The sequence below is a fragment of the Rana temporaria genome, chromosome 1 (genome assembly GCF_905171775.1).
Source record: "Rana temporaria chromosome 1, aRanTem1.1, whole genome shotgun sequence".
Lineage (NCBI taxonomy): Eukaryota > Metazoa > Chordata > Amphibia > Anura > Ranidae > Rana > Rana temporaria.
Window position 1 is genome coordinate 168,081,444 of NC_053489.1, and position 19,358 is coordinate 168,100,801.

At 42.7% G+C, this 19,358-nt stretch overlaps 1 protein-coding gene across 2 annotated transcripts in view; it reads left to right on the top strand.

The window, feature by feature from the left end:
* KSR2 (kinase suppressor of ras 2) overlaps window positions 1-19,358 on the top strand; it is a 607,737-nt gene that overhangs the window by 407,151 nt on the left and 181,228 nt on the right. For both annotated transcript variants that reach the window (XM_040345855.1, XM_040345864.1), the window contains exons 8-10: window positions 814-881; window positions 4,207-4,325; window positions 18,840-19,008. In XM_040345855.1, the coding sequence (XP_040201789.1) occupies window positions 814-881; window positions 4,207-4,325; window positions 18,840-19,008 (356 nt within the window). The remainder of the gene's footprint in view (window positions 1-813; window positions 882-4,206; window positions 4,326-18,839; window positions 19,009-19,358) is intronic.

Consider the following 19,358-nt stretch of genomic DNA (forward strand, 5'->3'; position numbering starts at 1 on the left):
CACCCATGCTATATGATATAATGTATGAGCAGATAACGGTTAGTCAGTCAAATTGGGGCACCTCATAGACAGATGGAAAATTAGATCTAAAATTATACTTTTATCCTATAGGCCCTACTATAGCTGGAAATTCCTTATTTTTTTCTAACCCATCATTTTACAGCTGGCATTACTTTCGAGTTAAAATGGAAAACGTTCATAAATGCTGTTCTGCGGGTGACTTTGAATGTTCGGAAAAGTAATGTTGTTGGGATATTTGCTTTCATTTTCTAGCCTGAATTGGAAATATGACAAAAAAAAAAAAAAAGATTGGTTACTGTGTTCAGCATTACTTTTTCTACAAAATTATTCTGTGGAACAGTTTTTTAAAATGCACACTGAAGCTCATATTTATTCACCATTCTCCACTGAGATTAGAAATGTGTATATGATTTATTTTTTGTAAATAGTAAATGAATCATATTTTATTGTCAGCATGAATTAAGATGTGATACCTGTATTTTCAGGCTTCTGAACTCTGATGATATTGGAAAATAAAGCGTGCTATGCAGGAGAGGATGGCTTAAACCTGGCCTTGTTTATCAGTTTATCAGTATGAAAAGGTGACACTACAGCTTCCAATCAGACTTTCAGAATTCAACTGGGTTAGTTTGAATCTGATTGGTGGCTGGAGAACATGCTATATTAACACTAGCAATTCTTAATATGGAGATACATGAGGTTTGGTATCCTCTGCAGGTTTACCAGTGTTCTGATTTTTGATTAATTGCTATATAAATTTAATGTTTCTGTTTTTTCCTGTCTCCTTATTAGATTAAAGTGCCACAATAAATGCACCAAAGAGGCTCCTCCATGTCATTTACTAATCATACACCGAGGAGGTAAGTGTCAGTTCTAGAGTTAAGAATAACAAATGAAAAAAAAAATGATTTTGTTTAGAAGTCATATTCTTGTTTTGCTTTTAAAGAGTATTAGCTAGATTCTAGATATCTTTAGGTCGGCGTAGCGCATCCCATTTGCACTACGCCGACGTAAGATAGTGAGGCAAGTACTGTATTCACAAAGCACTTGCCTCCTAAGTTACGTCTGCATAGCGCAAATGGCCCGGCGTAACCCCGCCTAATTCAAAATAGGTAGGTAGGGGGCGTGTTGTATGGTAATGGATTCACAATTCATTACCATACATGTAAATGAAGCGCCAATGGTACGGCGCATGCTCAGTATCACGTCGCAAATACTCCTTGCTTTCGACGTGAACGTAACCTACGCCCAGCCCCATTCTGAATCGGCTTACACAAACGACGTAAACGACGTGAAATTCGACGGCTGTCCCGACGTCCATACTTAACATTGGCTGCGCCATCTTTTTGGTGGTCTATCTTTACGCCTGAAAACGCCTTACGTAAACAGGGTTTCTTACTGCGACGGGCGTGCGTACGTTCGTGAATAGGCGTATTTTGCTCATTTGCATATTCTCGGCGTAAATCGCTGTACATGGCCCTAGCGGCCAGCGTAAATATGCAGCTAAGATACAACGGCATAGGAGACTTACGCCGGTCGTATCTTAGCAGCAGAGAAGCGTATCTCAATTTGAGCATACGCTTAAAGATACAACGGATTCGGACTTACGACGGCATATCTACTGATACGCCGTCGTAAGTCTTTATGAATCTAGCTATATGTGTTCTGCTAATACAGGAAAATGCAGTTGGTTCATTTTAATGGATGCCTGCAAACTATCTATATGCCCTTTCCCTTTGCTTCTGTACTGCTCCATTTGACTGCTGGAAATAACGAAAAATATCCAATACTTTAGGTATAGGATTCATGTGACCATTACTCTTCTGTTTCTTTAATGCTATTGTGCATGGTGATTGGCCACTTAGACACCTAGGGCCAGATTTACAGAAGAGATACGACGGCGTTTCTCTGAAACGCCGTCATATCTCTCAGAGTATCTATGCGACTGATTCATAGAATCAGTTACGCATAGATAGCCATTAGATCCGACAGGTGTAATTGTCTTACACCGTCGGATATTAGGATGCAGTACCTCGGCCGCCGCTGGGTGGAGTTCGCGTCGTATTCCAGCGTCGGGTATGCAAATGAGGTTTTACGGCGATCCACAAAGTTTTTTCGCGTTCGTTACGTCGTTGCTAGTATAGTTTCCCGTCGCAAAGTTAGTCGTCGTTTTACCTGCCCTAACTTTACACAGCCCATGTTAAAGTATGGCCGTCGTTCCCGCATCGAATTTCAATTTTTTTTTCTTGCGTAAGACGTCCGGGAATACGAAAGTACGCTACGCATGTCGCTGTTCGAAAAAATGACGTCACTTCGCGCAAAGCACGTCGGGAATTTCAAAACGGAGCATGCGCAGTAGGTCCGGCGTGGGAGCGCGCCTAATTTAAATGGCACACGCCCCTTTGAATTACGCGGGCTTACGCCGGAGGCCGCCGGCGTAAGTTTTCACGCAAGTGCTTGGTGAATCAGGCACTTGCGATGAAAACTTGCGGCGGTGTAACGTATATATGATACGCCGCCGCGATTCTACGTGAATCTGGCCCCTAGTGCCATTACATAGGAGTGGGAAGAGAGAATTTAGACCACGTGACTATTACACAGCTGTGTATTTAGTTGTTTGCCTATTTTAACATTTTTCATTCTTTATTTTTTAGAAATAAAATATTATGAAACATATTTTATGAATAGGTATATGCTAAGGTGGTACACAGTACCTACTGGCATATGTGTTGTTTAAATCAAAGAAACGGAGCAGGAAAATTGTAATCTTGGTCAGTACACTAATAGGAACCAGAGCTGGGGACAGAAATTGTTAAACTGCTTCCAAAGGCAGAAGTTTTTTTTTATTCTAATACATTCTATGCATTAAGATAAAAAACCTTCTGTGTGCAACAGCCCTCATTCAGGCCCCCTAATACTTACCTGAGATTCCTCTCGATCCAGCAATGTACATGAGTGCCTTGGCTGTTCAGGACTCTTTCTGCTGACACACAGCAGTGGCGCCATTGGCTCCTGCTGCTGTCAAAGTCAGTTAGCTAATCACGAGAGGTTGATGGGGCCAAACCGCGGCTCCATGTCTGAATGGACACACAGAGCTGCTGCTTGGTTCGCATGCCCCCATAGCAAGCTGATTGCTGTGGGAGCACTCGACAGGAGGGGCCCAGAGAGCCAGAGAGGGACCCTGAGAAAAGGAGGATCTGGGCTGCTCTGTGCAAAACCACTGCACAAAGGAGGTAAGTAAAACATCTTTGTTATTTTTAAAGAAAACAAACAGAGATGACTTTAGTATCACTTTTAGGAAGAAGAAGACATCATTGCAGGGAATTTACTTTTACCATTAAAGAGGTTGTAAAAGCAGATTTTTTTTTTTTCTTCTGCATTAGGCATACAAGGTTAATATAGGTGTTGGCCAGGAAGACCAGAAGCTCTAAGAGCAAAACATCTACACTATTCTGACAAGTAAACATATTTCCCTTACTGCACAGCTTGCAAAGGGGATCTGTAACTAGTGGCAATGATTCTGAAGTATCCTCCTGTATGTCTGATGTCATCTCTTCTTGGCTTGAAATGTCACGAGGGGGGTACTGGGTCAGTGTCAACAACAGTCTGCAAACCTTAATGATACACCGCTGGGTTTGTGTTTTCTTTACATGCCCAAAGACTTCCTATGTTTAAATTGCCTCAACAGCCCTCATCATGGGAAAATCATCAATCCCCAGGCTGCTTGGCAGTTGCATGGGATGCTATGGCTAAGGTTATAACCACTGGTATATATATTGTAGTTTGTCTTGTTTCTCTAATTCAGTGTTTCTCAACTCCAGTCCTCAAGGCGCCCCAACAGTTCATTCTTTCAGGCTTTCCATTATTTTGCACAGGTGATTTGATTAGTTTCACTGGCTTAGTAATTACCACAGCCGTTTTATCCAAGGGAAATCCTGAAAACATGACCTGTTGGGGCGCATTGACGACTGGAGTTGAATAACACTGCTCTAATTGATATAGATACTTTTAATGTTGGTCCATATTGTGTCAAATTTTGGAGTGAATTAAAAGGCTAAATATGTCTAAATAAAAGGCTTAAAGGTCACATTGTTAGTTGCTAGAGTTAGTTTCACCACAATAGAACACTTGACTGGGCCCCCAGCATTGGTTTAACAAAAAATTGCATTTTCTTTCTACTTTCAGCACGACTAGTCAGGACTGAATCTGTACCCTGTGACATCAACAATCCTTTGAGAAAACCTCCACGGTATTCAGACCTCCATATAAGCCAAACCCTTCCCAAAACCAACAAAATAAACAAGGTAAGCCACCATACATGCCTTAACATAACCTTTATTTTTGCTATCAAATTAAACTACGCAGATAGAAATTTCTCATTTAGCTTTCATAAAATTGGAGAGTGGATGTGCAGGCTAGAAAAGTAAGTGGATACATGTTAATCAATGCAAGCATAACTGTCCTTTCTTCTAGTACTAAGTATAGAAAAAAACGTTATACAATGGGGGTTATTTAGGAAAGGCAAATCCACTTTGCACTACAAGTGAAAACTACAAGTGCAAAGTGCACTTGGAAGTGCAGTCACTGTAGATCTGAGGGGGATATGCAAGGAAAATAAAAAACAGCATTTTAGCTTGCACATGATTGGATGATAAAATCAGCAGAGCTTTCCCTCATTTCAGATCTACCCCTCAGATCTACAGCGACTGCACTTCCAAGTGCAATTTCAGTGCAATTTCAAGTGCACTTTGCACTTGTAGTTTTCACTTGTAGTGCAAAGTAGATTTGCCTTTCGTAAATAACCCCCAATGTATCTGGTTCATTATGCATGAACCGCTCTTAAAATGAAATAACTGCACTTCAACAAATATATTAATTCCCATTGTGGTTCATTGAGACAGCAGACTGTGTTAGGCAGTCCATTCAAAATCAATGATCTTCAATCTACCTCATCACACAAACTAAAAGAAAAAAATATGTAGAAATCTTACAGCGCACGGCAACATGCAATGTACACAGGTATGCTCTGACTGTGGGTTGGGCTGCCATTCTAAACTAATGGCACCGCAATGCACTAACATGTTAATGGTGCGCTACTGCCTTTTGCATTACCATGTGCATTGGAACCTAAATAGTATTTTTATAGGGCAGGTTTATACAGAAATACATGCCTTGGTTTTTAAGAAAGCTTTTCATTATTTAAAGTACATCTGTATTGTCACTTTACTTATATATTTACTTTCATATATGGGGCAAAGTAATAGGTTCATTTGATGAGAACCGTCCACTCCGATACATACCTTCCCGGTGCTCCTTCATAGTCCTGCTGCAACATATGAAATTGGCAGTATTTCTGACAGTATAGGAGAACATTTGACCTCTCTTTCCTCCCACAATGCAGTGGTTACTGTGTTTTCCATTGCCATACTTTAGCACATGAGCACTTCTAAAGCCCTGTACACACGATCGGTCCATCTGATGAAAACGGTGTGATGGACCGTTTTCATCAGTTAACCGATGAAGCTGACTGATGGTCAGTCGTGCCTACACACCATTGGTTAAAAAAACGATCGTGCCAGAACGCGGTGACGTAAAACACAACGACGTGCTGAAAAAAGCATGCGTCGACTTGATTCTGAGCATGCGTGGATTTTTAACCGATGGACGTGCCTACAAACGATCGTTTTTTTTTTCTATCGGTTAGGTATCCATCGGTTAAATTTAAAACAAGATTTCCTTTTTTTAACCTATGGATAATTAACCGATGGGGCCCACACACGATCGGTTTGGTCAGATGAAAAAAGTCCATCAGACCGTTCTCATCGGTTTGACCGATCGTGTGTACGCGGCATTAAAGTTATTAAAATTTGAGGGGGGGGGGGTCATGCTTACACCATTTCCTGGCCAACTAGGCTGCATGCTCAGATTAAGGGTTTGGTATAGATTTTTAGGGGGATCTCATGTATTTTTTTTTCTTTGCAAGAGGTTTCTCCTTATAATACATACCATACTTGAAGTCTCGCTCTATTCAAATTTTTTCTATATTTGCTATGACATTTATAAAGAAAAAAAATGATAGTTTAAATTGATTAATATACAACACAATATGCATATGCTGCTATATCCACCAACTACAAGGTGCAAAAAAAAAAAAAAAAAAACTAGCACCTTTTTGATTTATCACAAACTCAAAACATAAAAATCTCTAAATAATAGTGCAGCACTTTTCTACCTAAATTCTTATATCACAAAAAATACATGTGAAAAGAAAGATAACACATAACAAAGAGAAAATAAATATAATAAATAAAATGTATCTGCTATACGTGATGGTACTCCGGTCACATGGATCAAAATCATATACTGTTAGTGAATAATAAAGTAATCTTATAATATGAATAAATAAAATAGTGACCATAGTGCCCATTCACAAATATTCATCTAAAATTATCACTAAATAATCAGGACAGGCGGGATGTCTGTGAGTCTGAGTAGGAGCTTATTTTATTAATTCATTTCATAAGATTACTATATTACTGTATTAATTTATATGATTTTGATCTGTGTGATTGGAATATTTTATTACGTGTAGCATATACTTTTTTTTTTTTTATGTGTTATTTTTCTTTTTACGGGTATTTTTGTGATATAAGAATTTAGATAGTTTACTTTGACAACAAAGACTTCATTGCCAGCTTCTTTTTTTATTTTCTTGTTTCGTTTTCAACTAAGAAGCAGGAGGGAAATGTCATTTGCTGACTCTTTTTTTCCCTTGTAAATGACAGTTCCAAAAAATCACTGCTCCTGGTCCTGTTCCCCAGGGAAATGCTCACTCCACAAGTTATTTCTTCGCACCCCCTTGCATATTATCCCAGAAAATGGGCATTTTTAATTTGACAGATTTTGCTCCCATTGATTTTAATGAGGTTTGAATTTGACATCCAACTTCTTTGAAGTTCAGCGAACCTCTGCCTAACTGACCCCAGGACAGTTCGGCTCATCACTACAGACATTGCTAAATTGCTACCTTACAATTAGCAGCTTGTAATGTAAGTTCCTTCAGTTGGCCATTGTGCTACTTGATAGCCCACTGTCATGGATCTGCAGTAATGTTTGTTTGTTCGTTTACCTCTCCATGTGTTCAGCTTAAGAGACCAGCTGCTCTTCACCTGGCTGCTTAAGTAATCTCTCCTCAAAGCATGGCTCCACCCAGCCCCTATCAGGAAACACTAACCTGTGCACTGCAAGCCAGCCCTGCAGATCAATATTGTGTGTTTGCCCTCTGTGTGCTCCTTGCTGTGTGTCATATGTCTGATTCTAGTTACCGATCTTGGCTTTTCCTTGTCTGGTTCATAGCCTGACCTTGGCGAGTTCCTTGATTATCCTTACCTGCTTGTTGCCCCAACCTTTGGCTATCTCCTGACTATCCTTTGTTGTCGCAGTCTGCTGCTTCCTCTCTACCTTCCTGTAGTCTACCATGAGCGTGAGCTGGGAGGCCCTGGGGGTCATGACCTGGAGCCAGACTGCAGCTAAATTCATCCCCACAACTAGGGGATTCTGGTGAACACCCACTGGCTCTTATATTGCGTGCCCTGGGAAATCTCATGCTCTAGCTCCCAGTGTGATCCTTGTTGACGCTTCAGAATACCTCCTCTCCTGAATCATTTAGAGCTCCATCTAGCCGTAGGGTCCACTACCTTGCAGTGCACTTTTGACACCAACGGGGTGCAACTGTCACCTGGACCCTCTTTAATATCCAATGCAATATTGATGACAGGTTAATTAAGTATTATATGTTCTCTGCTGACTTAAAACACCCACCTTTGGACCTACAATAATATACAACAAGTTTGCTGATAATTAAGTACAGGTACAAAAACCTAGTAGGTGAGAAAATCATCTACAGGCCTGCCATGCAAATTTGCATTTACCCAGAAGTAATTTCTCTGTTTTAAGAGAAGCTTATTTGGCTATTGGTGTAAGTCTTGGTTTAGTTAGTAAGTTATAGCAAAGAGGGGCTTAATCTAGAAAGCCTTGTGAGCTGATCATGTTTATATCTGTTATCAGCATCAATAGCAAATGCATATGGATATACGTGCTGGAGAATGTACAGGCCTGGCACAGATAATAATCCATTTGTACAGATGAATAGAGTCAGGGACAAATGATAAATACGCACATCCACACCAAGCAACAGATAACAGGAAACACAGGGCTGATTGCATTACATTGATTTGCTTTGTGCCAGTCATGGCAATTACTGCATGTTTTTCCCATTTATAATGTAAAATACGACTCATGGTCATATCACGATCGGAAGCACTGTACTTTCCAGTGCCTTCATACCATATTACCCGTTATCTGAATATGTTGTCTCTTTTAGCTACTGTCTCTAGCCTCCAGACTTCAAAACCCTTACATCTTTCTTTTCTGCTTGTCCACCCAATTGGAAAATACAGAACTGTGATAACAGTACAAGCAAAAAACAAGCTACAGTTAATAATCAAACCTAATGCAAAAAGAGATAATAGGGGGAGGCACTAATACCCAATGCAACTTAGCTTTTAATCATATATCCAAAACACAATTCTGTGTCATTCATGTGTTTGTATTACATTTGGAGGCTGTTGAGTGGATTGAATTAGTCTCCAAAAATTGATACTTTATGAATCTACTTAAAGCAGATCTAAACCTATCAATTTAACTGTTTCCCAAAACAATTACATTTAAGGCATAATGTGAATTATAACTGTCACAGTTGCTTGTGCTCTCAACTGATCAAGTGGCTGGCATTATTGCCGAGACAAGGTTATCCAGTGCAAAAGGCAAAGATTGGAAACTGTGGCCGCCCTTGTCCTCCTCCCCCCGAGTGGAGGAGGCATGAGGCTAACAGCAGCACATATGTAATGTGTGTAAAGTTTGTAGCATGCGCCAAAAGCATACCAATTATTAATGGTAGACTGCAGCAAACTGTAGAGTTTAAAATTGGTGCACAAATATGGTGCTAACAGTGGCAAAGAAAAAAAACAACGATGCATCAGTGGTGTCACTGGAAAGAACAAATGGTCCTGCGTTGGAGGGTGTCACTGGAAGAAAAAAAAAGTCTCAACATTGGTAGTGTCACTAAAAAGAACAAATGTCCCGTGTCGGTGGTGTCACTAAAGTAAAACAGTTGTCCCTGCTTTTGTGGTATTACAATAAGGAGAAAATGTCCATGTGTTTGTGGTTTCACTGAAAATAAAAAATTGGCCCTGTGTGGGTAGTGTCACTGAAAGAAAAAAACAGTCCCTGTATTGGTGGTGTCCCTGGAAGGAGAACATGCCCTGGCAATAGAGATTTCACTGATGAAAAAATTTCTCTTAGTCGGTGGTGACACTTGAAGAAAAAAATGCCCCAGTACTGGTGGTGTCACTGAAAGGAAAAATACATCCATGCATCAGTGGTGTCACCTGAAGGAAACAATGTCACTGCATTGGTGGTGTTGCCAAGAGGAAAAATGGCACCACGTTAGTGCATTGCTGTCAGTCTCTGGCGAATTGATTGGCATCTATGTCAGTGGAATAAAGGAGGGGGGAGAGATGGCAGGTGGGCTATGTGGGGTTCCTGGAACTAAAGGGTTCTGGAAGGGCTGTGAGGGAGGAAAAGGGGTCTCAGTGCCCTCTGTCCTACAGCAGACTCCTGCTATTTCTTACACTACAGTGTCAGGAAAAATATTTGAATTTCCAGAATACTCTCCTTTAACAGTGCCCAGGGCACATGTCCCTTCAGCCCCTCCCCTTTTCTTGCTTGACTGGTGTCCAGTGGCGGCCCGTCCATAGGGGGCGCCCCCCCCCCCCTGTAGTCATAAAAAATAAATAAAAAATACAGGCCCTTTAAGACATTAAGAATGTCGTTCTGCAGCGCCGCCCCCTCTGGCTCTCGCAATTATTGTGGCCAGCTGCCGCTGGTCTATTCAGATGGCCAGACATAGGGCGCCGGTTACATAGGGCGCTGGTTGGCTGTGCGGAAGTGCCTATCAGAGCCAGCGGCTCTGATAGGCTTTCCGAGTACAGCTCCTCGGCTCCCGGATGTCTTATCCTCGGAAAACATACAGGGGCTGCGTCCCTTGGATAAGACTGACGGCCGTCTCAGCCAATCAGGTTCACCGATTCTGGTTACCGGTAACCTGATTGGCTGAAGCGTCATTGAGGGCGGGAGAGGACATCGAGGGACGTGGAAGCAGAAAGGTAAGTGCATTTTACAGGGCACAGTGGCGACAATGGGCACAGAGGCGACAAAGGGCACAGTGGCATCAATGGGTACAGTGGTGACAAAGGGCACAGTGGCATCAATTAAAGGGCACAGTGACATGCCCAGTGGCAACAATGGGCACAGTGGTGACAAAGGGCACAGTGGTGATAATGGGCACAGTGGCAACAATTAAAGGGCACAGTGACATGCACAGTGGCAACAATGGGCACAGTGCCAACAATTAAAGGGCACAGTGGTGACAATTGGCACAGTGGCAACAATTGAGGGGCACAGTGGCTGCGTTTGATGGCATGGCACAGTGGTGACAATTGATGCCACAGTAACTGCATTTGATGGCATGGCACAGTGGTGACAATTGATGGCACAGTGGCTGCATTTGATGGCATGGCACAGTGGTGACAATTGATGGCACAGTGGCTGCGTTTGATGGCATGGCACAGTGGCTGCGTTTGATGGCATGGCACAGTGGTGACAATTGATGCCACAGTGGCTGCGTTTGATGGCATGGCACAGTGGTGACAATTGATGGCACAGTGGCTGCATTTGATGGGCACAGTGAGGCTGCAATTCTTTTTTGTTTGTGCCCCCCCAAAAATTTTGAGCACCAGCCGCCACTGCTGGTGTCTTAACCAGTGGCGTATCTAGGGTATGGCAGCTATGGCAAGTGCCATGGGCGCCATAGGGAGGGGGGCGGCAAAAAGCCATCCCCGCATGAAAAAAAACGCACCTGTCCTCCCGCGGCTGCCTCCGGCACTAATCTCCCAGCGCCGCAGCCACCCTGCTGGAGCGCGGCACCGGCACAGCAATTGCAAATATTTCTCCTTCTGTCTGAGAAGGGGAGTGACAGGTGCCCCCATGACGTCCGATGATTGGCCAGACCGGATCCACGTATGCCTAATGCTCTGCCTTCCCTATCATTTTATCCCTCAGAGTGGGGAATGGGACATGAGGTGAGGAGAAGAGAGGACAGGAGAGAAGGAATGTATGGCGGCCCAATGGGGAACCCTGGCCCCAGCAGCAGCACCAAGGATAGCAGCCAGGTACTACAGTACTTGATCCTCGTCATCATTTTCATGTGTGCCAACTGCCAACCAGAAGCAAGCAGCAAAATATAATGCTCAGTGGATTAAATAAATATGCATAGCCATATCATAAATAAACTGTAATAAAGTGATTTGTGAACAGCTGTTGCACAAATCACTTTATTACACTTTATTAACCTCTTTACCACCGCGCTATAGACAAAAGACGTCTACAGCGCGGTGGAGTTATTCTGGGAGGACGTCCTCCCAGAATCCTTCACTCGCGCGCCCCCTCAAATGACGGAGCGATCACTTGTAAACAAACCGGCGTCATGTCATGACGCCGGTTACTCCCTCTTCTCTCTGTATCGATCGGTACAGTGTGAGAGGAGAGGGGGGGAGAGCGGAGGCAGCAGCAGCTGCTGTGGCTGGATCTGTGACAAATGCAGTCACAAATCCAGCCATCCTTCCCTGCGCAATACTCTGCAATAAAATCAATACTCTGCAATAACCCCCCATACACTGCAATACCCCCATACCCTGCAATAACCCCCCATACTCTGCAATAACCCCCCCCATACTCTGCAATAACCCCCCCCCATACTCTGCAATAACCCCCCCATACGCTTCAATAACCCCCCCATACACTGCAATAACCCCCCCCCATACACTGCAATAACCCCCCCATACTCTGCAATAACCCCCCATACTCTGCAATACCCCCAATACTCCGCAATACCCCCAATACTCCGCAATACCCGCTAATATGACAGAAACAAGATTTTTTTTTTTTACAGAATTGTCAGTGTTTTTTCTTTTATAGCGCAAAAAATAAAAAACCCAGAGGTGATCAAATACCACCAAAAGAAAGCTCTATTTGTGGGGAAAAAAGGACAAAAATTTCAGATGGGCACAATGTTGTATGACTGAGTAATTGTCATTCAAATTGTGAGAGCACCGAAAGCTGAAAATTGGTCTGGTTAGGAAGGGGGTTTAAGTGCCCAGTGGTCAAGAGGTTAATGATATCTATGGCTATGCATATTTATAATTTATTTAATCCAAATTGAGCACTACATTTGATGCCTGCCACACACACAAAATCGCACATGATGATGACTGATGACTTAAAACTTTTAAGTCATCATGAGTGATTGAGCCCCCACAAAAAACTTTCAGCACCAGCTGCCAGTGGTCCCCAGTGTCCCTCTCTGTCCCCACCATGTCCCTGGTTATCTGAAAGATGGGTTTCAAATGTTTTGACAGGGGCGCAGTTTCAGTGCTCGCCATAGGCGCCATTTTCACTAGATACGCCTCTGGTCATAACTTAGCACATGTGCAGCACCATGGCAAGTGCAGATCAAACAGAAGTTAAGGCAGCAGCTTCCTTGGCTGTAAAGCATAGAAGGGTTTAGCTCCACTTTACAGTGTGGTTTGGTGTTGGCTTCAAAGTGTTTCACAAATTACCTACAATAACTATATTTAGTAGGAATCATAGCAAGTTTTCAATGCACAAGATTCCTTTCTCAGCTGAGGGCCTTGTTCAGAGAATTAGTTATGAACCAACAATGTCGTAGATTTGGTTGTAACCATAAAAGAGAGATGCAAGCCCAAATTAAAGAAAATTAAAAAATATCCCAATTTAACTCAGTTCTATAAGCATTAAAAGACCATCCATGTATACCTCTATCTATATATTTTTTTATAGTAAAGGAAGGGTTAGAACCTCTATTAGGTTTGTGTTGATATCTGTGCCCCCTCTAGAAATATCCCCCCTCTGTAATTATCCTGGTGGCCAGTGGAACTGGGAGAGAAAGTAATGGAAATAAATTATAGTTCTCTCTGTTACAGGAGGTAAAGAGAACTTTTCCAATTACATCAGGTGCCAACTCTTAGGCCCCGTACACACGACCGAACATGTCTGCTGAAACTGGTCTACGGACCAGTTTCAGCAGACATGTTCGGTCGTGTGTACGGCCGATCGGACAGGATTCCAGCGTACATTTGCCCGCCAGACCGTTTTCGAGCGGACAAATGTTTCTAAACTTGCTTAGAAACATAGAAAGTGAAAAAATGCGCATACCAAAAAAAACAGGTTCTAGAACAGCAGCACACTCAAAAATGTTATACAACATAAAAACGGATAATAATGAATGGGAGTTGCGCTAAAAAAAGGAATATATAGGTGACCATATGAAAAACAAAAATAAAAAAGTTGTGCTAGAGACACCTCTTAATGATGACCACAAGGTCAACTGAATACAAAGTCCCAATATGTGTACACATGTAACACGGGTGAAACAAATGTGTATTAATCCAAAAAGAATAAATGAGTTCAATTCTGTGGATAATGCTGGATCAATTCTTGTGGATAATGCTGGATCTGTATCCGGGTAAACACATTCAAGCTGACCCTTACCAGAAGTATAGATCCCAAGGATCAAAATAAGCCATCCACGATGTAACCAATGAGAGATCCAATCTAGATTGGTGCAGAAACTCCAACTTCAAAGGACTCGACCCAGTAAAAAAGAAAAACAAAGAAAACAATAGTGCAAAAACGTATGGTGAACAGACACTCTGGCTAACTCCCAGTGACTAATATTGACAGACACTGTGAAGGGAAGAAGGAGCACCACCACCAGAGAGAACACACTGACCCTTACCGGAACTAGGCGACCCTCTGGGGATCAATATTGCATAGTAGTGTGTTAACGGTAATCGGCGGAGAAGCGTTCTCAAAAGGTCCTGCAAGGCTGAAACCTCTCAGATCACCGATCACACACAATGGTTACAGTAACCATTGTGTGTGATCGGTGATCTGAGAGGTTTCAGCCTTGCAGGACCTTTTGAGAACGCTTCTCCGCCGATTACCGTTAACACACTACTATGCAATATTGATCCCCAGAGGGTCGCCTAGTTCCGGTAAGGGTCAGTGTGTTCTCTCTGGTGGTGGTGCTCCTTCTTCCCTTCACAGTGTCTGTCAATATTAGTCACTGGGAGTTAGCCAGAGTGTCTGTTCACCATACGTTTTTGCACTATTGTTTTCTTTGTTTTTCTTTTTTACTGGGTCGAGTCCTTTGAAGTTGGAGTTTCTGCACCAATCTAGATTGGATCTCTCATTGGTTACATCGTGGATGGCTTATTTTGATCCTTGGGATCTATACTTCTGGTAAGGGTCAGCTTGAATGTGTTTACCCGGATACAGATCCAGCATTATCCACAAGAATTGATCCAGCATTATCCACAGAATTGAACTCATTTATTCTTTTTGGATTAATACACATTTGTTTCACCCGTGTTACATGTGTACACATATTGGGACTTTGTATTCAGTTGACCTTGTGGTCATCATTAAGAGGTGTCTCTAGCACAACTTTTTTATTTTTGTTTTTCATATGGTCACCTATATATTCCTTTGCTTAGAAACATGCCCGCTGGAATCCTGTCCGTCGGACATGTTCGGTTGTCTGTACAGACTTACCGTACATGTCTGAGCGGCCGCCATCCCTCGCATGTGTCGAATGACTTCGACGCATGCGTGGAAGCATTGACCTTTCAGCGTCGCGCACGTCGCCGCGTCATCGTCGCGGCGACGGCGCGAACACGTCACCGTGCTGTCTGTCCGCGCGGATTGTCTCTCATTTCTGTATGATGGTGTGTACAGCCATCATACAGAAATCTCCAGGCGGGCATGTCCGCTGAAAACGGTACGGCGGACCGTTTTCAGCGGACATGTTTGCCCGTGTGTACAAGTCCTTAGAGGGGGCTTACCCTCACTTATGAGCAATTCCATCTCACTTCCTGCTGTATCTCTGGCACAGGAAAAATGAAGGGAAATCTCACTGGGACAAAACCAACCAAAATAATAGTTGCAAGGGTTTCATTTTTTCTCTAATCTCTCTTATGCCGCGTACACACGATCAGGCTTTTGCCTAGCCAAATCACATCGGAATCCCATCAGGAAAAAAATAGAACATGTTCTATATCTAAACTCCAATGGAATTCATTGGAATTTCCGATGAAAAAACTCTGATGAGGCTACACACGATCGGAAAAGATGGACTTTTTCCATCGGAAATTCCGATCGTGTGTACGGGGCATAAAAGTAACAGGAAAAGTGTTTTTACTACAGATGCACTTTAAATATGTTCTATGATAGTATCTTGGTTTGTTTTTATATTAGTCTTTGGTGATTCCCTGCTCAGCATGATTATGGTTAAGAGAGAATGGGGCAGCACTGTAAACCAGTCAGTCTTGACACAGGTAGCTGATGAGGCTGGAAGAACACATGGTGGGACTATCCAAAACCTAGCTGCCTTGTTTTACTACAATAGAGAATAATGAGTTTAAATGGTGACTTTGTATTTCTTTGACAGGAGTTTCTTCATTAGAAAACTTGCTTAATTTGTTTTCTGCAAAGTAGTTAAAAATGTGAAAAACAACGCTCCTCTGTGACCATGAGAATACCAATTTGGAAAGCCAAGCATGTGGGCTGGTATCCATATGGCAGGGGGGCAGTAAGTGTGCAGCCCCCTACTGATGAGCATTTAGAATTTCCAGAGCCCCCAATACCCAGTAGACAATGTGTGTATAGGTGGCAGGTTTTGCACCACCTATAAAACCTATCCCCAGAAATGGCAAGTAGGTAGTCATTTCCCCCTGGTAAACTAGTAACCAACTCACCAATTTTGTAAATTATTAAAGAGGTAGTAAGTAAACTGCAACACCCCCAGCAAATTAAGAGTTTAATGTGCTAGTATACATCACATACTAGCACATTATGAAAGATTTACATTAAAACAAAGCCCTCCTGAGCCATGCTGTCACCGCTGACAGGGCTTCCATCTTCACAAGGTCTTCCTTCCGGGTTCATGGACTCTTGCTGATTGAATGGCTGTGCCGTAGTGAAATCACTCCTGTGCATGCCGTCCATTGAGTGTGCAGTGCGCATACGCCGAAGACGTCAATGACTGGTACTAAACTAAATACTGTATCTCCTAAACGGTGCATGTTTAGGAGATATTTACTGTAGCTACATGTACAGGCCTTATTATAGGCTTACCTGTAGATATAAATAAATAAGCAGAGTTTACTACTGCTTTTAACAAACAACCTATATAAAAACTTTTAAAAATAGATGAAATATTCTTAACTTAACTAAACACATTTTATGGTATCTGAAGATGTGTCATGTTCAATACCAGGTTTTGTCTTAAAGTGGAGGTCCGCCCACCCCACGAAAAATTAAAAGTCAGCAGCTACAAATACTGTAGCTGCTGACTTTTAATATATGGACACTTACCTGTCCAGGGAGCCTGTGATGTCGGCACTGCAGCCATTTCCAGTAAGGGAACCCGGCAGTGAAGCCTTTCGGTTTTCACAGTGGGTTCCCTACTGTGTCAATGTGCAAAGCGTGCTATTCTTTCTAATTGGCCAAGTGGCAGAGGAAGGAGGAGGCACCGTCTCTGGAAGTGGGAGGGTGGCCTTGTTCGCCCTTGCCCCCTGAAAGGGGGGGAGGAGACGAATAAGTGTAAAGTTCCACCTTTGGGTGGATCTCCGCTTTAAGTTTAGGATTTCAACATAGGAAGCATTCTTTATTCTATCTTGATTATTGACATATGTTTGCAAAATTGAAGTTTCAGTTCCTTTACCAACATTTCCAGAACAGTAATAATCCTTGATTATGATCCTCAAAACCTCACATTTATAATTCATGATCGAGCCAGTTTAACTCTATAAATGCATTTTATTCTCAATGCTCGAAACTATAACTGTGTTAATAGTTGGAAATCTATGGAGGTACAGGGGGCAATTCACTGCTTGAGGTTACTAGCTGAAAAACGTGCTTATTGTGAAATGTGGTGAGGGTTACAACGGCTAGGTTGTATTCTTAATATTGTGATCCTAGTGGGTGAAGGGGTTGTGCTGAGGGCACAATGTTTACATCTTTCATGGTACAAAGTAAGTGTATGGCTGCAGAGCCATCTGCTAACCCTGTCTTTCCAGATGGTATGTAGAGATTTTAGGCAATGTATCTTTACATATAAATAAAATGAGATAATAACAAAACAAACACTGGTGAGGGGGAGGACACTTGAAGCTGAGAAAATGTGTGGGATAGAGAAATGAGTCTAGGACCATAAAGATTGTCATGTTGCAATATGATTTATTAACCAAACTTGTAGGTGGATTCAGAGAGAGTTAGGCCGGCGTATCAGTAGATACGCCGACCTAACTCGGAATCTGCACCGTCCTAAGTTTAAGTGTATTCTCAAACTGAGATACACTTAAACCTATCTAAGATACGACAGCCTGCGCCGTTGTATCTTAGGGTGCAATATTTAGGCTGGCCGCTAGGTGGCGCTTCCATTGAGTTCGGCGTAACATATGTAAATAACTGGATACGCCTATTCACGAACGTACGTGCGCCCGTCGCAGTAAAGATATGCCGTTTACGTAAGGCATTTTCAGGCGTAAAGTTATTCCATCAAATAGCTGGACTAGTAATGTTAAGTATGGCCGTCGTTCCCGCGTCGAAATTTGAAAATTTTACGTTGTTTGTGTAAGTCGTCCGTGAATAGGGCTGGACGAAATTTACGTCCACGTCGAAACCAATACGTCCTTGCGGCGTACTTTGGAGCAATGCACACTGGGATATGTACACGGACGGCGCATGCGCCGTTCGTAAAAAACGTCAATCACGTCGGGTCACAATTAATATGCATAAAACACGCCCCCACATCCTCATTTGAATTAGGCGCGCTTACGCCGGCCTATTCACGCTACGCCGCCGTAACTTAGGAGGCAAGTACTTTGTGAATACAGTACTTGCCTCTCTGACTTATGGCGGCGTAGTGTAAATACGCTACGCTATGCCGCCGCAAAGATGCGTGCCCCTACCTGAATCCAGCTATTAAAATTAATCCTTTTCTAGAACATTGAAGGGAGTTCATTAGGAATCAAAAAGGTAGTGTACATGTTAACTTTCCTAGGCGTTAGAGCTCACTGATTGGTTCCACCGAGTGAATGGTTCCTCAAAAGTGGATGCCTACATTCGATGGGAATAATGCCCCGTACACATGAACTGGCTTTTGCCCGACCAAACTCACACCGGAATTCCGACGGAACTCCATCGGAGGAAAAGAAAACATGTTCTCTATGTAAACTCCGATGGAATTCCTCGGAATTTCCAATGGAAAAACTCCTATGGCCATGCACACTGTCGGAATTTCCGATGGAAAAAGTCTGTCTGACTTTTTTCATCGGAAATTCCGATTGTGTACGAGGCATATGGGTGTCTCTCTAAGTGCTGATGCACCCATGAAGATTCACAGAGTTTTTATTTTATTATAGAGGGCATAAATATTAGTAGGCCTCACAATGGCTATTCTCATTTTGGGTATGACTGCAGGAATCGTATATTGCCATGCCTGTACATGTTTTTTTCATGAAGGATGTAGTTTAGTAATATTGTCCTTTGATGTCAAAGTACGTCTGTTCTCCTCTCATCTGCCTCCCAATGTGTTATCTCTTTTGTTTTCCCAGGACCACATTCCAGTGCCCTACCAGCCAGATTCCAGCAGCAACCCTTCCTCTACGACATCCTCCACACCGTCCTCACCTGCTCCTCCGCTTCCCCCCAGCGCCACCCCACCCTCTCCTCTCCACCCATCCCCACAATGCACCCGCCAGCAAAAGCCGTTCAACTTACCAGGTACCGAAACCCACCTGGAGCATGAGCTTTCTACCCAATTCTCTGCTGAACTAGTGGCACAGGAAAGATAAATATTTATGGTTCTAAATTAATTTGAAGGCAACTTCATAAAACACTGTTTTGCTGATTAGGCAGAGATTAGTTACTCACCCCTCTGTCTCCATTAAACTATTCTTCTGCTTTAAAGTTCCTGGGTCTCATCAGCTGATGGCTTCTTCTGTCTGTGTTAATGACTTGCTTTATAGAAGTTTAAATAAAGTCTAATACACTAAGCTAGGGGGAGCCACTGGTGTGTTTTACCTGTGAAAGTTTTAGCCTGCATATTATAAGATTTGGGGCTTGGATTGCAG